Source organism: Cornus florida, unplaced genomic scaffold (genome assembly GCF_030987335.1).
Source record: "Cornus florida cultivar Cherokee Brave unplaced genomic scaffold, ASM3098733v1 CherokeeBrave_3.0.0_Hap2_Chr11, whole genome shotgun sequence".
Taxonomy (NCBI): domain Eukaryota; kingdom Viridiplantae; phylum Streptophyta; class Magnoliopsida; order Cornales; family Cornaceae; genus Cornus; species Cornus florida.
The window spans coordinates 119,246,056-119,265,867 of NW_026775581.1; the positions used below are offsets into that span (position 1 = coordinate 119,246,056).

At 34.1% G+C, this 19,812-nt stretch overlaps 3 protein-coding genes across 3 annotated transcripts; 2 read left to right on the forward strand and 1 right to left on the reverse strand.

Annotated features, from left to right (window-relative positions):
• Positions 1 to 2,787: 2,787 nt before the first annotated feature.
• LOC132283552 (ribonucleoside-diphosphate reductase large subunit) lies at positions 2,788 to 9,144 on the forward strand. The gene is made up of 17 exons (XM_059785515.1): positions 2,788 to 3,344; positions 3,689 to 3,750; positions 3,852 to 3,939; positions 4,559 to 4,822; positions 4,957 to 5,197; positions 5,277 to 5,353; positions 5,690 to 5,860; positions 5,968 to 6,060; positions 6,156 to 6,305; positions 6,403 to 6,489; positions 6,639 to 6,803; positions 6,893 to 7,012; positions 7,400 to 7,602; positions 7,687 to 7,836; positions 7,922 to 8,069; positions 8,492 to 8,575; positions 8,670 to 9,144. The coding sequence occupies exons 1-17, from the start codon at positions 3,117 to 3,119 to the stop codon at positions 8,775 to 8,777; spliced, it is 2,439 nt and encodes an 812-aa protein (XP_059641498.1). The 5' UTR covers positions 2,788 to 3,116; the 3' UTR covers positions 8,778 to 9,144.
• A 741-nt stretch (positions 9,145 to 9,885) lies between these two features.
• LOC132284785 (ethylene-responsive transcription factor ABR1-like) lies at positions 9,886 to 12,444 on the forward strand. The gene is made up of 2 exons (XM_059786913.1): positions 9,886 to 10,521; positions 11,342 to 12,444. Exons 1-2 carry the CDS (start codon positions 9,984 to 9,986, stop codon positions 11,998 to 12,000), a joined length of 1,197 nt encoding a protein of 398 aa, XP_059642896.1. The 5' UTR covers positions 9,886 to 9,983; the 3' UTR covers positions 12,001 to 12,444.
• A 245-nt stretch (positions 12,445 to 12,689) lies between these two features.
• LOC132284784 (26S proteasome non-ATPase regulatory subunit 12 homolog A-like) lies at positions 12,690 to 18,731 on the reverse strand. The gene is made up of 11 exons (XM_059786912.1): positions 18,558 to 18,731; positions 18,245 to 18,439; positions 16,061 to 16,168; positions 15,849 to 15,953; positions 15,665 to 15,721; positions 15,343 to 15,539; positions 14,737 to 14,836; positions 14,516 to 14,628; positions 14,244 to 14,397; positions 14,061 to 14,138; positions 12,690 to 13,018 (listed from the first exon to the last, which is right to left on the reverse strand). The coding sequence occupies exons 1-11, from the start codon at positions 18,558 to 18,560 to the stop codon at positions 12,800 to 12,802; spliced, it is 1,329 nt and encodes a 442-aa protein (XP_059642895.1). The 5' UTR covers positions 18,561 to 18,731; the 3' UTR covers positions 12,690 to 12,799.
• Between the last annotated feature and the right edge of the window lie 1,081 nt (positions 18,732 to 19,812).

Consider the following 19,812-nt stretch of genomic DNA (forward strand, 5'->3'; position numbering starts at 1 on the left):
TTTTACTTTCTTTACTTTTTTTTTTCTTTTTTTTTCTTTTTTTCAGAGGTCCTTTCAAATAAAATAATTTATTCTATATTAGTAATTTTATTTTTGGCAGTAAAAGGGATAATTTATTCCATAGTGATTTATTATTATTATTTTTTTTTGTGTGTACAATCGAAAACAAAATTGACTTTTTATCAATTTGGTCAAAAAAGGTAACTTTATTTTTTGATAATTTTTTATGGGTCATGCCAAAAGAGATAATTTATTCAATAATATATATATATATATTTGGTCTTATCAAAAGAGATAATTTTTTTAATAGAGATTATTTTTTTTTTTTAATCATCTTCCTTTTGTACTTTTTATTATTATTATTTTTTTGGGATCTTGACAACAGTAATAATTTATTCAATAAATATATATTTTTTTGGGAGGTTTTTTCTTCATGTCAAAAGAGATAATTTTTTAAATGGTTACTTTTTTTTTATCCTGCCAAAAGAGGCAATTTATTCAACATAACTATTTTTTTTTTTTTGGTCACTTAAAAAAATTTATTTAATTTTATTTTATTTGTATTATCAAAAGATACTTAAAATGTTAAATATTAGAGATAAGAAAAGAAAATATGAAAGAACAGTTGTATTATTTAAAAAGTAATAATTATTTACTTATAAATTTAAAATTAAAATTATTATTTCATTTAAGATTATAATGCAAATGTTGTAAAAATGGAATGCGAATATCACCTCCCAATATAAAATACAAACCCATTATGTAATACATAGATGAGGCTGATTTTTCGTAAAAAACTGCCCTTCTTCCAACCGAAATAACTAAATCTTTAATCACACATTTTAAGGAAAAAATAAAAAATAAAAAAAATTGGGCTTATTCAATTTTCATGGATTTGCCCAACCCAAACTTTTGTATGTAATTAGCTTGTGGACCATGCTGTTTAGGCCCACTAGGGTAGCCGATTTCAGTTGGCCATTTGGGCCTACGTATCATTTTCATTAGCTAATGGAATGAAAAAAAGGTTTCTGCCAGTAAGCCCTCGTAAAATTATAAAACATGTTAGATGTTTAACTATTTTTGTATAAAGAATCATGATAATCGATTCTATTATATTACACCCGATTTCTTTATTTTATATATTTTTGCAATAAACTGGATATAATCTTGTTTTCGCTCTCAAATACAACTTTAAAAAGTTTTACAAATATCGTCAGAGTCATTAATAATTCTACTTTTTGTTATATTATTTGATCCAGAGCTCTCTTCTAGAACCTCTAGTTTAACACTATTCTCACAACCCTTGTTTCATTATTAAATAACATACTATAAAAACTTATTTTGTTAGATCACTCATAACTAGGGTAAAAATATAGTAAAATTAAAATAATTGTAAATTCAATTGTTTCTTTTTAATATTTTTATCACTAGTGATTTTACAATAACACAGATACATTAAAAATTTAAAATGTTTCATACCATTTCAAAGTACAATATGTATATACATGTATTTTAAAGTTTAAACTGAATGAGAACAATCGTATTTTTAGAAAAGGTTAAATTACGCTCACACTCTTTAAGTTTGGATTAAAGTCACCCAGCTATAATTTAGACATTTTGAAAAATGACACCTCTATATTTGCAAAATTGAACAATTACACCCTAACTACCTTTTGATACAAAATAAAAATACCTTATTACCCTTTGATTTATGAATTAACTTATCAATTCACCAATTGGAATGTTGAATTACCTATTTAACATTCTAACTATTTTTAATATAACAAAACTAACATCTTCATTGCTATATATATGGATTCATTAAAGATGTACAATAATCTGATTTGTTAAAGATATTCTTCTAGGAACTATCCTAATTTTTTTAATACAATTTTGTGGAAAGAAAAGAACAAATAAATCTTGTGTTAAACTTCAAAAATAGAGTTATAAGTTTAATTATATTCACATTCATGCCAAACGTTTTTGAACTTCCAGTTATTTCCGCAAATTAATTAAACAACAAGGTTGAGATTAGTCTAATAAGAAATTTAATATTTTTCTTCAAATAATTTACGTTGGCAATTTATGGATTTCAATATTTGTCTAATTAAGCCAAATATTATTTCAATATTTTTATAAAATATAAAAAAAAATCACATATTTATCTGTTGAAGAATCATAACTTGGATTTCAAATTGTGTAAATGTACTCCACTGTCGGGAACTGTTGCGTTCCACTTGTCATTAAATACTTAACATTTGTTTTATTAGAAGTTAAACATTAAAATAAAATTTATAAATTTAATACAAAACGGATTGAAAAAAAAAAAAAAAACCCACAATTCAAAGAAAAATTTTAAATTATAAAACATTATACAAATATTCTCAAATGTCATAGTTTTGCTATACTTACATTACTTAAAGTTGATTTAAATACTCTAAATTATATCGGGAGTGTTTTTAACCCAAACTTGAAAGAATGTAAGTACAATTTATCTTTTAAAGAAAAGGTTTTTGTCCATGACCAAACTAAATTTTGTCTCTCTTGATATTTTATTAATCACTCGATTACAAAAAGTTTTTATAATTACTAATTACAACCATTAATAAATTGAGTCCAATAAGAACTCTTTTGACCCTCAACTGTTAAACATATCAAAATTTTTATTTATTTATTTATTATAATGATAATTAGAGTGGACCTCACAATTTACCACCCAAGATGTACATCCACGGGATATTTATTAAGCTTAATGATTCATTTTATTAACTAATACACTCCAGCCCAACATTCACGAGTAAGTAAACTCACAAGACTTTTGGCGTGGAAAGGAAAGTTCCCTGATCTTTTTCAAAAGAGAGGAACGAAGTGGTCCCGCACCAGCTCCACCGCTCCCCCTATTACCCGCCACCATCTCACAATTACCATTTGGCGGGAAACTCCTATAGCTTCCCAAACACGATAGAGGGAAACCCTAATTTACAAAAAATTTCAAACCCACTCTGTCTCTCTCTTTCGTTATATAAATCCTTACTGACACTACATCCTATCCGTGCCTCAAAACTATTCGATAGAAGTCCTCACTGAGAATACGCTTTTCATTCAGCGAAAGAAAGATGTATGTGGTGAAGAGAGATGGTCGTCAAGAGCCGGTGCATTTCGACAAGATCACTGCTCGCCTGAAGAAACTCAGTTATGGCCTCAGCACCGATCACTGTGATCCAGTGCTTGTGTCCCAGAAGGTCTGCGCCGGTGTCTACAGGGGCGTCACCACAAGCCAGCTTGATGAATTGGCAGCCGAAACCGCCGCCGCCATGACGACAAATCACCCTGATTATGCTTGTGTAAGTTTTTGCCATCCCATCGTTGATAATTCTGTTCTGGGTTTGGTTCTTAATTTCAATTTGTTAATCTTTTGTTACGGGTTTTCCATTTATTATTTGATTTTTCTTTCTGGGGTTGTTTTGTTTCTTCAATATGGTTGATTTTTAGTCCCAGATTTCAGACGTATATAAGTACGCCCTGATAATTTGATGTATAAATGTTTTTGGTTCCAGGTTTAGACTATTGGGTATATTATATACTTGATTTGATTTTGATTGCTAGGGCTTATATGATACATTTTCATATGAGATGTTATATGATGTGGTTTGATTTATCCATTTATTTATGCATTTGTTTGGCTCAGTTGGCTGCAAGGATTGTTGTTTCAAATCTGCACAAGAACACGAAGAAATCATTCTCAGAGACGTAAGTGCCTCCAAATCGTTATCAATATTAAGATATATTGTTAATTATAAGTTACATAATGGTAAATCAATTTGTAGTTCTTGATCTGTGTGTCACTGCAGGATAAAAGCCATGTACTACCATGTCAGTGAAAGATCTGGACAGAAGGCTCCCCTGATTGCTGATGATGTGTTTGAAATAATCATGAAGGTATTTTCAGTTGTTATTTTCTAATTAGGGTCATACATACAGATACACCAGAGGTTATATGAGGATTTAAGTTCCTATTCAAAGTTTGAAGTTTGAGATTAAAGACAGATTTGGTCTTGTTATATGAAGCCATTTAATTTATCTACCGAGTTTATTGGAAAGTTAAGGACCTGGTTCATTACATGGTTTGGAGAAGAAAGTCTTAATATTCAAATTATTATTTTTTTAATTGTTAGTTGTCTTATTGGGTGGATACTGGATTGGAGGCTGGGCGTGTACTCTCTGTGTAGTTCTTTTCTAGGTATTTGTGCATATAAGGTGCTACTTTCACAAAATTTACCTGATAAAATGATTGAATAAAATTAAGGACCCGGTTCATTACAGACTTTGGTTGAACAAAAACTTAATATTTAGAAATTTGTCATAGGCTGTCTTATAATAGCTAGCTTATTCTGTAGCACCTTTGGCTATGACAGTCATATTTAGAACTCTTTTGCTCCATGCTTTAAGAAGTTGCATTAACTTTTTATTTTTCTAAAGCTCAAGTGGTATCTTAAGAAAATTAAGTGTGTTGACCCTAATTATTATTTTACTTTATCAAAAAATCTGTTTGTTTCAGAATGCCGCCCTTCTTGACAGTGAGATAATATATGACCGGGACTTTGACTATGACTACTTTGGTTTCAAGACCCTTGAGAGATCCTACCTCTTGAAGGTCCAAGGGAAGGTTGTAGAAAGGCCTCAACACATGTTAATGAGGGTTTCTGTTGGGATCCACAAGGATGATATTGATTCTGTTCTTAAGACTTACCATTTGATGTCTCAGCGATGGTTTACTCATGCATCTCCCACCCTTTTCAATGCAGGAACGCCAAGGCCCCAAGTATGATAAGTTTTCCCACAATTGTGTAGTCGACTTTCTATAATGCCTTTTATTATTTTTTCCCCCCTTTTCTTTTGTAATTTTGTAGGAATTGACTCTTTATCTCACATAAATATCTTGATGCTACTGGGCAGTTGAGTAGCTGCTTCCTCGTGTGCATGAAAGATGATAGTATTGAAGGAATCTATGATACATTGAAGGAGTGTGCCGTTATCAGCAAATCAGCTGGAGGAATTGGTGTCTCTGTTCATAACATCCGTGCCACTGGAAGTTATATTCGCGGGACAAATGGGACATCCAATGGGATTGTTCCAATGCTACGAGTGTTCAATGACACTGCCCGTTATGTTGATCAAGGCGGTGGCAAGAGAAAGGGTATAATCATTATCTGCTTTAAGATGTCCAATGTTATGCTGGTGCCTTGTTTTGAAGTTTTTTGTTGATGCTAATGTAGGTGCTTTTGCTGTGTACCTGGAGCCATGGCATGCGGATGTATTTGAGTTTCTAGATTTAAGGAAAAACCATGGAAAGGTATTATTTAAATGACTTCATGAGCCTGGTTATTATTGATGCATATTGCTGTGCTTTTGTTCCATAGAAAACTGGATAGGATGATAGTTTCTGCTACTGTGCTCTGATCACATATGATTCATTGTGGGCAGTAACTTTTTTTTTCCTAGTTGGTACTCACATTCACATGCCTCCACCGAGGTTTGAACCCCTTACCTCCCTTTGGAAAGTAAGAGTTTGGTACCGCTAGGCCATTGGCCCGTTGGTCATTGTGGGCAGTATTAGGTGCTTTTTTTGCCATATTCAGGCTTTTTTTGCTACTTAAAATTAAATTTATGAGGAACTCAATTATTGCAGGAGGAGCACCGGGCTCGTGATCTGTTTTTTGCTCTTTGGGTTCCTGATCTCTTTATGCAAAGGGTGCAAAGTAATGGGCAATGGTCCTTGTTTTGCCCAAATGAGTCTCCAGGTTTGGCTGATTGTTGGGGTGAAGAATTTGAGAAGTTGTACACGCGATATGAGGAAGAGGTCAGTTCAATTCTGCATGCATTGTTTGAATTTAATATTCCTTGATTTTGTTTTCATTTGATCTGATTGAAATTTCATTATTTGTAATACCCTTGTTATATATTTAGGGCAAAGCAAAGAAAGTTGTACTGGCACAGGATCTCTGGTTTGAAATTTTGAAGTCCCAGATAGAAACTGGGACCCCTTACATGCTATTTAAGGTAATTTATGAAACCAAACATGAGGTTTATTTTCTTTTTATTCCTTGGTTTGGTTTAAGATTATATTTTTAACTTATTTCTCTTTACCTTTCCAGGATACTTGCAATAGAAAAAGCAACCAGCAGAATCTGGGGACTATCAAGTCTTCAAACCTGTGTACTGAAATAATTGAGTACACCAGTCCAACAGAGACTGCTGTATGCAATCTGGCGTCAATTGCTCTACCAAGATATGTTAGAGAGAAGGTGGGTTATCATGGCATGTATGTTTGAATAATTGCTCTTTGTTGGTTCTCGTTTCTCACTTGGCATTGCATAATTTGCATTGTGTTGTTTGTTGTAGGGGATTCCAATGGAATCACATCCATCGAAGCTTGTTGGCAGCAGAGGTTCTAAAAATCGATATTTTGATTTTGACAAACTAGCTGAGGTCTGATATATTATATGAATTGCCCAACTGCCTAACTTACCTATGTTTAACATTAATATTTTGTTCATGTGAAGAATGACTTATCAATCTTTCTATTGTGTAAATTAAACCGTGCCTGAACTTTTGTTTCCTTTCTGCTGTTGGGACAGGTTACTGCATTAGTAACTTCAAATCTCAACAAAATAATTGATGTTAATTACTATCCGGTTGAAACTGCAAAAAGATCCAATTTACGTCACAGACCCATTGGTATTGGAGTCCAGGGTCTTGCAGATACCTTCATTTTGCTTGGCATGGCATTTGATTCGCCAGAGGTAAAAGCTAATACCCCACCATGCTCTACTTATTCTTGGTTTAAATTGATCAGTGATACTTTATAATTGGTTTGGTGTTGGAAATTTAGGCTCAACAGCTGAACAAAGACATATTTGAGACTATATACTACCACTCCCTGAAAGCTTCTTCCGAGTTAGCTGCAAAAGAAGGCCCATACGAGACATACAATGGAAGTCCTGTTAGTAAGGTAGGCATTTTGAAATGCTTCTGTGCTAGTATGTCAGAGCAACTTGCCTGGTTTTGTTGAATGTCCTACTATTTTGCTGTATATTGCCGATCTTTTAATGGTATTTTGAGAATCATAGTATCACCAATTGATTGATGATTTCCACCTCAAGTGCATTCAGTGATTTGGATAATTTCCTAATCCACTCCAAGTTGTGTAAATATTGAAACAAGTTGTTCAAATCTTACAATCAAAAGAACACATATCTCACCTACCAGAAAGGAAAACTGAATCTTCCAAATGATAGCAAAGATGCAATAATGAACATATAGGAGCTCTTGGGGCCATAATTGACACAGATGCACAAGTCTAGTGTAGGTTTGTTTAAATGGCCATTATACTCTGCAGGGAATTATTCAACCAGACATGTGGGGCATAACACCTTCAAATCGGTGGGATTGGGATGCTCTTCGAGAAATGATAGCAAAGAATGGAGTAAGAAATTCACTACTTGTAGCACCTATGCCCACTGCATCGACCAGCCAGATTCTTGGAAATAATGAATGCTTTGAGCCATACACCTCCAATATCTATAGTCGCAGAGTTCTGAGGTATGCATAGCCATCATGTGATATTCGGTTCCTTCTAAGATCTACTGTGTTGTTTCCATCTAACATTCTACTTCCTTGCTTCAGTGGTGAATTTGTTGTGGTGAATAAACATCTTCTTAACGACTTAACTGAGATGGGCCTTTGGTCACCTGCTGTTAAGAACAACATAATTCACAAAAATGGCTCTGTTCTGACAATCCCAGAAATTCCAAATGAGCTGAAAGACATTTACAAGTACAGATTTGCCATTCCTGGGTGTCCTTTTTATTCATTCTCGATCCTTTTCTCTCCATGGGCTAATACATTTTGCTGCATTCAGGACTGTTTGGGAGATCAAGCAAAAGACGCTGGTTGATATGGCTGCTGATCGTGGATGCTACATAGACCAGAGTCAAAGCTTAAACATACACATGGACCAACCCAATTTTGGAAAACTTACTTCCTTGCATTTTCATGCATGGTTCAAGGTTAACATTTCTGTTCTACGTAAAGTTTGGTGTTTTGGGGTGTTGATGACTGAGTTTAGCTTACTTTTCTGGTATATTAGACACACTTACGATCTTCCTTGAAGAATGGTTCATTAGGTGGTTGGGGATTTCATTGGGACATGTTTATTTTTTATATTTGGGGGATTTCAAACTTATGCCTCTTTTCATGGTGCAAATGACAATGAAAAATAAAGCTAGTGAATAACAAGTGTCATGGGGATGTAGGTTGTTCCTTACTAGGGTAGAGGAATACAAATTTTGTTGGTATATATAAGAAGAGGCATTGTCTGCATAAATTGATCATATTTGTGTGGAAACAACTAACATGTTTTTATTTATTTAATTTCATTTTATAGTAACCCTTTCTGATTTATTTTGATCCTTTTTCTTGTCTATGACAGGGTTTGAAGACAGGGATGTATTACCTACGATCACGTGCAGCAGCTGATGCCATCAAGTTCACTGTGGATACTTCTATGCTTAACGTAATGGCTGGTGTTAAGGCTACAAAAATGTTGCACAGTTTTCCTTAATCCTTTAAATTTATTGATATAAATCTGCAATATGTTTGTAATGCAGGGACAACCGTCGACATCATCTCAGATGATAGATGATGTGAGTACTCAAATGTCCCAGATGGTATGTTCTTTAACTAACCGTGAAGAGTGCATGGCTTGTGGAAGTTAAAGGGTTTCTACGTGGAGCAAGCAAAAGTTGTGTTGCTTTTGCTATGGATTTGGCTCACCGAGAGGCCTTTCCTAATGATAGGATGTTGGTGAGCGAGGTACCATTGAAGGTTTTAGGGATAATGGTTTCAAAAGTGATAAAATATTCTAAACTTCATAGCTTTGAAATCTTTGTACAGGCATAACTTAGTACTCGTTTCATGTTTGGTTATGACATTGTATTTCTATTGGCTTCGTGTATTCATCTATTACTAGGTTTTCCAATGCAAATGGGAGCTAGCTTGATTCCAAGATTTGTGGGTGCTAATGATGCTTTGTTTGATTTGTTGACATTGAAATGGTAGTGCATAAAGTTTGTTACCGTGTTATTGAGTTGCCAGAATGTCTATGAATGGGTTGGCTTTGACTGGTTAAAGGCTTAAATTCAGACCAGTGGGCCTTTGTTGTGTTTCAGTTGGTCTGATTGGTATCTCTTTTTTAATACTTGTGCGTGTATGATTGATTGATTGATTTACCTAGTTAGAGTTTGGAATTTGTTTACAGTCTTATGCTTTCTAAATCTGTTGAAAATATGATTTTTGATGTTGCAATCAATTTTGGCTTTTGTTTAAGGACAATGTACATATATGATGCAAAGAATCGTAAATTACAATTTACAACGATCTTTATGATCTCATTTGGATTGGGCTTAATGAACTATGGATCATGGTCATTACTTACTATATAGTTAAGGCCCAATCCCTCGAAATAAAACATCCAATGGGCTCACACTCACACTCACAGTCACACACGCGATGGCGATCACTTACCATAATTAAGGCCCAAACAAATCGAAGTAAAACACAACCCAACAGGCTTTATGTCGGCTCTCTCGCTCTTTCAACTGGACTTCATTTTGTCGGCTCCGTGTCCATCTAGTCTTCCACCGACTCATGGCTCCACATACCGACCACTTCGTCTGTGTGAATTCACACCGACCCAAGAGTTGACTGACACAAATCAACACACAATAAACTCTTGTTGCCGAGGCTTCGCCACTTGTCAGCAATCCAAATTTGTCAACCACAAAAATCCCAAAAAAAAACACTTTTTAATTACTTCAATGAAAGTGCCGTTTAAACACCCCACGTACGGACCACGTCTCAACAAGCTTAGTCAACTTACATGAAATGGTCATCAACACTTGTTTTCATGCGATATTGCAGTCATGACATTGTTATATATACTAGCTAGTACTCTCTATATAGTCTTGTGCATGTATATCATCATTTTTATACATCAACTAGCTAGGGTGACATACACGTGTGTGTTCAAGGTGGCGAATCCAAGAAACTCTGGCGGCAATCTGGTAAGGCTTCCGATGAGGGGCGAGGAGAGAGAAACAGATCACGGAGGACTGGGTGGAGATGGGATTAATGCAATGTTGGAGTCACCGATGTTTTCAAGGGATATTAGAGAGAGAGAGATGGCGGCAATGGTGTCAGCACTGACTCATGTTGTGTCCGGTGAGGTGAGTGAAGGTGGTTTGGTTAGTGAGGGGGATGTAAGTGGTAATAATGTTGCATCAAATGTAACTTCTTCTACTTCTCCCTCTACTTCTACTTCTACTTCTCTTTGGGGTGTTGGAGAGAAGAGAGACCGTGAAGAGGGGAGTGGTGCGCACTTCTCTCAGTCCGTTGCGAGAGTTTGTAGGGCATATGGTGACATATCACTGCATCATGGTTCATCTTCTAATTTGATCAGATGTAAGCTTTGAGCCAAGTTTTCTCTTTCTAATCATATTTGTATTTATAAAATGTTTCATCTAGTATTAGTTTGAATGCGTTGGTATTAGTTTCATGTTTACAAGTAATACAAGCAGATGCTTTAATAACCTAGTGGGGTTAGTGTTTTTAATTTTGAAGGTCCTCAAGATAATATTATTTATAAAGATGTTTTTCAATTTTGCTTGCTTTAATATTTTTTTTTAATATTTCAACAACACTGCCATTACATATTCATTTAAATGGGAGCCAAGGAAAAAGAGAGAAAAAAATGATATCTAGTAACCAGGAAGAATAATTGAGATGAAATTATTAAGATTTACTTCAAAAAAAAATTGTATAGAATAGAAGATATTGATAGCTTATTGGAATCTCCTCTATTTTTTAAAGTGAAAGGTCGATGATTCAAATCTAGTCCTGGGGCATGTGGGTGTGAATTTCTTGTCACACGAGAAAGTTTACGTGGGCAAAAATTGGTGAATACAACCAACTATCATTAAGAATTTCATCTTTGGACCAAAAACAAGCAAGAGGTGGAATACCACAAAGAGAAAGTGTACCTAATAAAAAAGAAATTTTTGTGATTGGTACATGTTTTGTTAAACCCCCCATAAGAACCATATTCTGACTTTTATCCGGAGAATATCCAACAATAGTTTCCATTGAATGAATAACAGATCCGGATCCTAAAAGCTTATCAACATCAAAATTGAATATACATCATAATTAATAGATGGACGAATGCTTTGGTACCTGAATTTTCATTGATCATTTTTTGTGGTTTGGTATTTAATTTCTGCAGTTACAGAAGGATCAAGCATTAGGACAACAGAAACTGCATACACATACATTCCCACATATGATTATAGTGAATCCTATACAGGAGAAGAGCCAAAGAGGAGATACAGAGGAGTGAGACAGAGACCATGGGGAAAATGGGCAGCTGAAATTAGGGATCCAGTTAAGGCTGCTAGGGTTTGGTTAGGGACATTTGACACAGCTGAAGCAGCTGCAAGAGCCTATGATGAAGCAGCTCTCAGGTTCAGAGGCAATAAGGCCAAGCTCAACTTCCCCGAAAACGTCACGCTCCGGCCAAATTTCTCCAGTTCTCCGATGACCCAATTGACCATTTCTGATTCTCCAAATACCCTTTTCTCGGTTTCAACATCAACTGAGCCGATTGTTCATTCTCAACCATCTTACTACTTGCAGAACCCTAAGACTTACAGAGACAACATGAACTACTACCCTCGGTTGCTTGAGAATTCTGGTGACCTTCAAAGACAACCCACTATTTTGCTGGATCAAATGCTATTGTCATCTTCGATGGCTTCTCATTTTCAATCTTCTTCATCATCTTCTTCAGTTGGATACACTGTTTCATCTTCATCTTCTTCACCACCACCTAATTTTCCCCTTTTTTCCACCTCAGCAAGGGATGCAACTCAGGGAAGCCTCTAATCATAGTAGCGATGCAGATTTTCCGGTGCTAACATCGTCAGATTCTGGGTATTAGGCAGCATTCTTGCGGACAATTTTAGTATATGCATATACCAATATGCAGATTATATTGGTACATGCATATATAAATTGGAAATTTTTAGGACGTTACTCTAGGGCTAGGGTTATCGTTCTTTTTTTGACCTTGCGTCGATTCTATGATGCCAACCAGTTTGTTACTTTTGCATTTGATTAAATTTATGAATATATATAATAAATTTTCTTAGTAGGGGAAAAATAGGCATTTCAAATTTTTTTAACTGCCAATTTGCAGGGGTCAAAATCCGCCCAAGATATTGTTGAGAGGGGTTAACTGCAAATTAAGCCAATATTTTTACCTATTTTCTATGTAAAAGGACAGGGAAAAATAAAACTAATAATTAAAAGAGATTTCAAGATTTTCTATTATTAGAAGAAAAAAAAAAATTCTCTATACCCCAAATCACCCACCATCCCCAGTTGCATATGCAAAACCTAGCATTAAAAATAGTGGAATATAATCCACATCCTATTTCATAAAAATTTCTGTGCCCCACAAGGCCATGTCATGTGCAAGCATATTTCATATCAAAACTAATCTGTTTATCATGATTAATAAAACACGAAAATAGCAACGAGTATCACTAATGACTGAATGAAGTAACCACGCAGAATGTAAACCCTTCATCATCATTTCTACGATCTTTTAGTAATATTTTGCATTTGCCCTAATAACATAGAAATTATAAAAGGAGAACTATACTTGCAGTCAGTGATATTCTCACACTTTCAAGGCAGCTTTGTGAACCATAGTTTCCTTGTGGACTTGGTGGCAACTCTTTCCCACAAGCTCAAGCAGCTTCTCTAAATTCATGGCCCATGAATTTAAAACGTCATTGCTGTTCTTTGTTGTCTGGAAAGAGACAACACCAGTTGGTCTGTCAATCTTTGCCACGAGTTCTTTGGATACCACCATAGCTGAAAGATGTTTTTCAGCTTCCTGAGACACGAGAGAATTTAGGTAAATTTTTTTTTTTTAATAAATTGAGATTAATCCACCTTCAACATATAAACAGGTATAGCATCGCATTAGAAACATTTCAGACAGAGGCAGAAACCTATGATGAGGTTTGCAGTAAGATATTCAGGTATTGGACCAAAAAAAATGTACCAGAATAGGATCGCTGGAAAGCTGAAACTAAAAATTAAAGATTGTTGCAACAAAAATATTGGAAGAAGAGAGGCAGCAAGTTGAAACACACATACAGGCTTCTTGGGGTTCCATGGACCAAGATCTGCTTTCATTAAATGGGCAATAACAATGAACTTTTGTACATCATACCGATGCAGAAAAGGCTTAAAGGAAAAAATGGTCAGCACAAATTGATGTATAGTGGTATCAGAGTCCTAAAAGTATGAGCAGAGTGATATGTAAATCGTGGCTTTAATAGATACTTAAGATGAAGTTTAGAAATCAATTACGCAGATATCATGCCTTGAATCTCATGCCATGTGCCCCATCTTCTGTAAAGTAGTGCTTACTGTTTGTTTGTTTGTTATATTATTATTTTTAATTTATTTTTGGGATAAGCCTGAAAAGGTGTGCTCACATTACCAAAAAGCAAGGAGATCTCCGTAATGAAACAGCCTACATTTAAACAAAACTAAAACACCAGTTTTGAATATGCATAAACCATAAACCAAAACTTGAGATATAAGATTACACATCAGATTTCTTTTAAGAACAAACTTTTACATCTCATCAACAAGTTTGGAAGTGAAGAACTGATTTCCAGATATGGTAAATATTTTTACAGTTTTACTTACTGTTACATTATAATTTATGTCTTTGATCTAAATCTGAGAATGCTTCTTCTGGTGCCTTTAAACTAATCCTTTCCAGATTGAATTGTTGTTTCATGATATATATTCCTAAGAATCATTCTTTCCTATAAAAAGTAAGTAAACAATTTCATCATATTAAATATGTCAATTGGTGTCACAAATATTGATAAAGATGATGTATATATTTAATATCAGACCTGAATACCAAAACACAGCAGCTCTGCAAGTCGCTTCAAGGTGATCCTCGAATAATACTTCGAGATGACAAGGATGTTCTGCAAAGAAAGTATGTCTTACAAATGAATGATTACAAACTAACTCAAGAGACGGAAAAAAAATTATGGCATATAACTGAAAATGTAGTACTCGTAGAAGATTACATGTTCTATGACTCTCTGTCTAAGATCCTCAGCCGCTTTGTCACCTAAAGCACCACCAAGCATGTTCTTTTCATTCTCAAACTCATCCTTGAATGTATTCCACAGAGCCGTCCATTGAATTACCTCCATCGTAATTAATTGTTTCAAGAGCAACCTATGACAAAACAAAGGGCACCAAAAAGCATTAATGGCATACAGAATAGAAGTAAAACCAAACACCATACATAAACACATTGTGTGTGTGTGTGGGTGGGTGGGGGGAGAAAGTGTGCCTAAAATGAGAAATTTCTGAAAGATTCTTATCCTCCAAGGTAGAGTTTAGAAGGCTTGATTGCATAGGAGCATGCGGTGATAAAACTAAATACCAGCAAATTTTTCTTAAAACCTGCATAAAATAAAATTATTAGATAATCCACCAAGACGGAGGAAGGCGTCATTGCAATTTATGAATAACCAAAAATTTAGGAAACTATAAATTGAAAAGATTCTTTACTGGTATCCATTGAGTTGGGTTTTCTTTGACAGAGGGGATCTCATATATTGCCTTATAACTACGACATATTTCAAGGTAGTCATTGCTATGTAGATAGTACCTACACAGATGGAAAATGAAACAAATGAATATGACAAGTTTCTGAATGAAAAATAAATTAACATGAACAATAATACTTGTATACACATTGCACAACAATTCAAATATTCAGCTAGTTGTCACTTGAAACTCCTGCGACACACCTAAATGGAGATGGTTGGCATAAATCATTACCAGTCTAGTTTAAATAGCTAGAAAGCAAATATCTAACAGCAGGTTCATGCAGTCACAGTTGGTGCTGATATTCTGTAGGCCAGTTTAGCAAGTTACCAAGGTCCATGAAGCACACGTTTTGGGGAATTTACCTTTAGAGGAAAAGGGGAGGGATATTTTCCTCCTTGCATTACCATTTTTTTTTTTTGGATAAATAAGCAACACACGTGCAAGCACGCACACGCACACACACCAGACTGCCCAGTTTAGGGCTTGAACTGCTCACCTTTCTTATTAGGGAGGAAAGCTCATAAACAGAGAAAATATAAAAATGAAAGCAAGGCACATACATACCGTATCATTAGTTCATAGTAGACTCGCTTCAACTCTGGTAGCGATGGTATATCAATTGGAGCCTCTTCCACAACATTCTCATCTTCTTTGGGTTTTTTCTTCCCTTCTGAAGTATCAATCTCAAAAACTCTATGACTGATCTTTCTTGATAGGATTTGTGCACGAACATAATCCTGGCGGTCTAAACACAGACGAACCTGCAAATTTCAAGTATCATAAAATCACTGTTTTTATGTCAAATTTCTATTCAAAGAAACTTCTTACAAGGATTCAAAACAATTAAAAAGAAGAAGAAGAAGAAGAAGGAAACGAGACCCCTTACTTGTTCAAGAATGAAAGCTATTTTTTCAGTTTTTGCCATTGCACTAAATGTTTCCACCTGGAACTCAATATTATAAGTAAAGGCTTAGGAGAGAGGAAAACACAACTCAACATATGGTTTGAATTCAACATTCAAACAAAAACATCTAAGAAGTCAATGAACAAAGAGCTTATCCCGCACTAACAGCAATTTCTTGCATCAAATCAGCAGCCTCAGCTATAAGCCCTTGTTCTTCCTTAATCTTTGCAAGTTTCTTGATCAACCGTGCCCTCTCTATCTCAACATATATCTGTAATACCGCGTGTCCAATTAAGAAGAAGAAACAAGAACAAAGATAAGACTTCCAAATAAGGACAGTAACATAGAACATTTTCAAACTTATAAATGTATGTTTACCTTCCCAACAGATACACTGTTAAGGGTTTGAATCATCTCAATCTTAGTTTCAATATCAGGTGTCTCATCAATGTATTGCATGGCCTGCTGAACTATCGCAGTTACAGCCTGTGTAAAAACAACAGCCCCATGAACACATTAACAAAAGATATACGGTAAAAAAGTCATGTGGTAATTTTTTTATCAAAAAGACAGAAAGGCCAAAAAACGGCATCATAGCAGAAGTCCCAGAGAAATTCAGAGCATAATCAAACAAATTTATCTAAAGGAAGTACAAAGAAAACTTTGACTACAAGATTTTGAAAGAAGGGTGAAATATGATAAATAGTATTACACTGGAAACATTAAAAGCTAAATATCGTATCAGTATTCACCAATCCTAAACAAAAAGGACACAAAAAGACACACACGTGCAAACGCCCCTCTTCTAATACGGCTAGGTTATACATGCAAATATGTATACACACACATCTCTCCACATATATGTATATGCACATGCAAACACTCATATATATATGTGTGTGTGCGTGTGTGTGCAAGCTGCCTAAGCAGTATGAATTAAACATGTAAAAATTATCACACCCTATCTCTTTACAGAGTCCAATCCAATTTTTCTTCAATAGACAGATTAGGAACAAAAATTGTATAACAGGTAAAATCAACATAATCAAGTACCAAATGACTTCTAGCCCAATGGTATAACCTCTCCTCCCCAAATGGGGATTCAAGTCCCACTAGGGACATGTGAATAGGGTGTGTGTTTGCTTTAACTTCCAATAAATAAAAATAAATATTAAGATTCGATCAGCAAAACTTGCAAGTCCAATCCAATTATCCCTTCAACTCAATAAAACTTGTCCCAACTACTTAAGGTCGGTGTTAAATAAATCCTAAAATGGCGACTTCAGTAAAACTACATTTTCATATATTTTATTCATTATTTAAACCCATGATTTTGGTCTACCCTTATTGCCTAATAACACCCTTAATATGGACCTAGTCACTCTACCTCATTAGTGCTGGTCCTCCCTGCATAACAAACCATCTTATTTGATTTTTTCTCATTTTATCGCCAGCAAGTGCTACTTGAGTTGTTTTATCAATGTAATCATTTCTAATTTTATTCTTTCTTATCTTACCACACATCCATCTCAACATACCCTTATCATGCTCATTTCATGAGCATGCTATCTCTCAACTATTTTTTAATATGTTCCATAAAACATGATGGTCTAATAGCTGTTTATAAAATTCACCTTTTAATTTTAAATATATAAGTTGATTACACAAAATTCTGGAAAGACTCATCCATCATATTAATCCTTCTTCAGTTTTAGGATTAACATCTCCAATTATCCTCTACATGAGGAATTGAGCAAAATTAACCCAAACTATTCACCTTTTGATATATTGACCATTGGTCTCCACTATATCCCCACTTATACATCTACTTTTACTATTAAAACCATTTTTTAGTTCAACTTATCTTATGCCCATCATGATTCTAAACAAGTTCTCTAGACCTATAATTTAGTTAGGGTAAATTACACTTACCTCCCCTGAGGTTTGGACAAATCTCACATAGGTGGAGCGTTTGAGATTTATTACTCTGACCTCCCTTTAAGACTATAAAAAGTCAATTATACTGTTATATGTAAATATTTTTATAATACAAAATATATTATAAATTAAAAAAAAAAAAAATCAATTTTCTATCTCATCTCTCTTATTACTCTCTCTCCTCTCCACCACCGTTACCCCTCCTAAAAAAAATATTGTAAAAAAATATAAAAAAAATAAGTGTAAGGGCAACTTGGTCATTTTATGATTTTTTTTTTTACAAGTTTTGATAAAGAGGAGGGTTGTTGAGCATACACCAAAGCCTCTGGGGAGGTCAGTGTAATTTACCCATTTAGTTATCCATGCTTAAAGACAAATAGCACAACAAACACACACGCGAGGAGGGTTAATGCTGATACTATTGCAACTCTAAACTAATTTGGAGATCCACTTAACTCAATTAAATCTCTTTATAAACAAAATATCAATACTCAGACAACCACGTTCCATTAACCAAAATTTTAACTAGTTCACTATATTACGATTATCAGCACAAAGTTAATGTATTATTTTCTATACAACTTGATGTTATAAACTAAAATTGAAGTGATTTTATATCTATACCTGCTTCAATTGACCACGTCGCTTGGATAACAACACAATCTGGTCATTGAGGGTCTTCCAAGCACGGGCTTCAAAGCAAAGTTGCAAGATATCAGTTACCGCCTTCTTTGTGCCCGCAACATCGCCTACAAGTCTCATCTGCTTCTCCACATTCAACAGCGAATCTATTGTCGCGTCCAAGTTGCCTCCGACTTCCTGAAACACAAAACGATTACAGTATAGCAGTGAGGTTTAGCTAAGCATCAAAAGAACACAAAAACAGAATACAAGATGTAAGATTTAGAACAAGAAAATGAATTTTCAAATAAATTACCATTTTGAATTGGAATCCAAACTTTGAATCGAAAATTGATTCCAGAGAGAGAGGGAGGATTTTTGTGCGATGAATTCAACTGAGTGCTCGACTGGAGCAGTTTTAAATTTAACCGCTGCAAAAGGAGGAAAAAAAAAAAAATTCTCTCTTTGCTTATTTTATTTTATCAAATTCTAATAAGGTTTTGAATTATAACAACCTTACGGTTTATTGGTAACATTAATAGGGTAGATCTCTTCCTATGTGGGGTAAGAAAATTCTTCAGCACTTTATAATGAATTTAATGGTCAAATTCCAAATCCACCTATATACTTTCCTTTTAATATATAACCACTATCATTATTTTTAGTTTCTAAATTTAAAATTCTAAATTTAAAATTTACTAGTACCACTAATTACAACTATAAAAGGTAAATACCAAACAAATAAAAATATAAATCGTTTCACCTCTGTAACGTCTCACCACCACCAATCGAAATTTTTATTTTCTTCGATGTCTTTGCTGTTACTTTACGTAACAGTCTTTCATACTTCTTTTGCTTACAAAAAAAAAAATGATTATAGTGAAAAAAAAAAATGATGATAATAATAGTAATATTAAAGAAAAAACTAATAAAAACAACTAATTTACAACGAAAATATGAAATTTTATAGAATAATATAATTTTTTGTCGTGAATCTCCTCATTATGTTAATAAATTTTTTTTTTTATTATAGTAGAATTAAAAAAAAAAAATTGTACGACTTATGAGTAATTGGAATGTGTTTACAACTAGTTAGTTGTTTTTATTAGAATAAGTCAAATATGAAATTTCATAGAATAAGTCAAATTACAACGTATTTCTTTTTCACGCTCAAATAAATACGCAATGTCAACTTTAGTATCAAGTCATGGGTATCAAGTCATGGATGCAATTCTCTAACACTTAAATTTTTTTTTAAAGAAAATAAAATTTCGATTAGTGATGAGACGTGATTTCCAAAGGTGAAGAGATTTCTATTTTTATTTTTTAGTACTTGCCTTTTATTCTTATAATTAATGGTATGAAATAGTGATAATGGTTTTGTATTGAAAGGAAAGTATATAGGTGAGTTTAGAATGTGACCATTAAATTTAATCTAATGGTCACTATAAAAGGTGCGGAAGAATTTTCTTACTCCATAGGAACAAGAGATCATTACTCAACATTAATATATCATAAAATCACTTTCTCCTTATTAAGGTTTATTGGTACAAAGAAAAAAAATTAAAAAA

Excerpts from the sequence above, each read along its gene's own strand:
- LOC132283552 (XM_059785515.1), top strand. The coding sequence starts at position 3,117 with ATGTATGTGGTGAAGAGAGATGGTCGTCAAGAGCCGGTGCATTTCGAC. Across the intron at positions 5,354-5,689 it reads TAAGGAAAAACCATGGAAAG|GAGGAGCACCGGGCTCGTGA; the intron begins GTATTATTTAAA and ends CAATTATTGCAG. Across the intron at positions 6,306-6,402 it reads CAAGATATGTTAGAGAGAAG|GGGATTCCAATGGAATCACA; the intron begins GTGGGTTATCAT and ends TGTTTGTTGTAG.
- LOC132284785 (XM_059786913.1), top strand. The coding sequence starts at position 9,984 with ATGACATTGTTATATATACTAGCTAGTACTCTCTATATAGTCTTGTGC. Across the intron at positions 10,522-11,341 it reads ATCTTCTAATTTGATCAGAT|TTACAGAAGGATCAAGCATT; the intron begins GTAAGCTTTGAG and ends TAATTTCTGCAG.
- LOC132284784 (XM_059786912.1), bottom strand. Across the intron at positions 14,139-14,243 it reads GACAGAGAGTCATAGAACAT|AACATCCTTGTCATCTCGAA; the intron begins GTAATCTTCTAC and ends CTTTCTTTGCAG. Across the intron at positions 13,019-14,060 it reads TGCTGTGTTTTGGTATTCAG|GAAGCTGAAAAACATCTTTC; the intron begins GTCTGATATTAA and ends CTCGTGTCTCAG.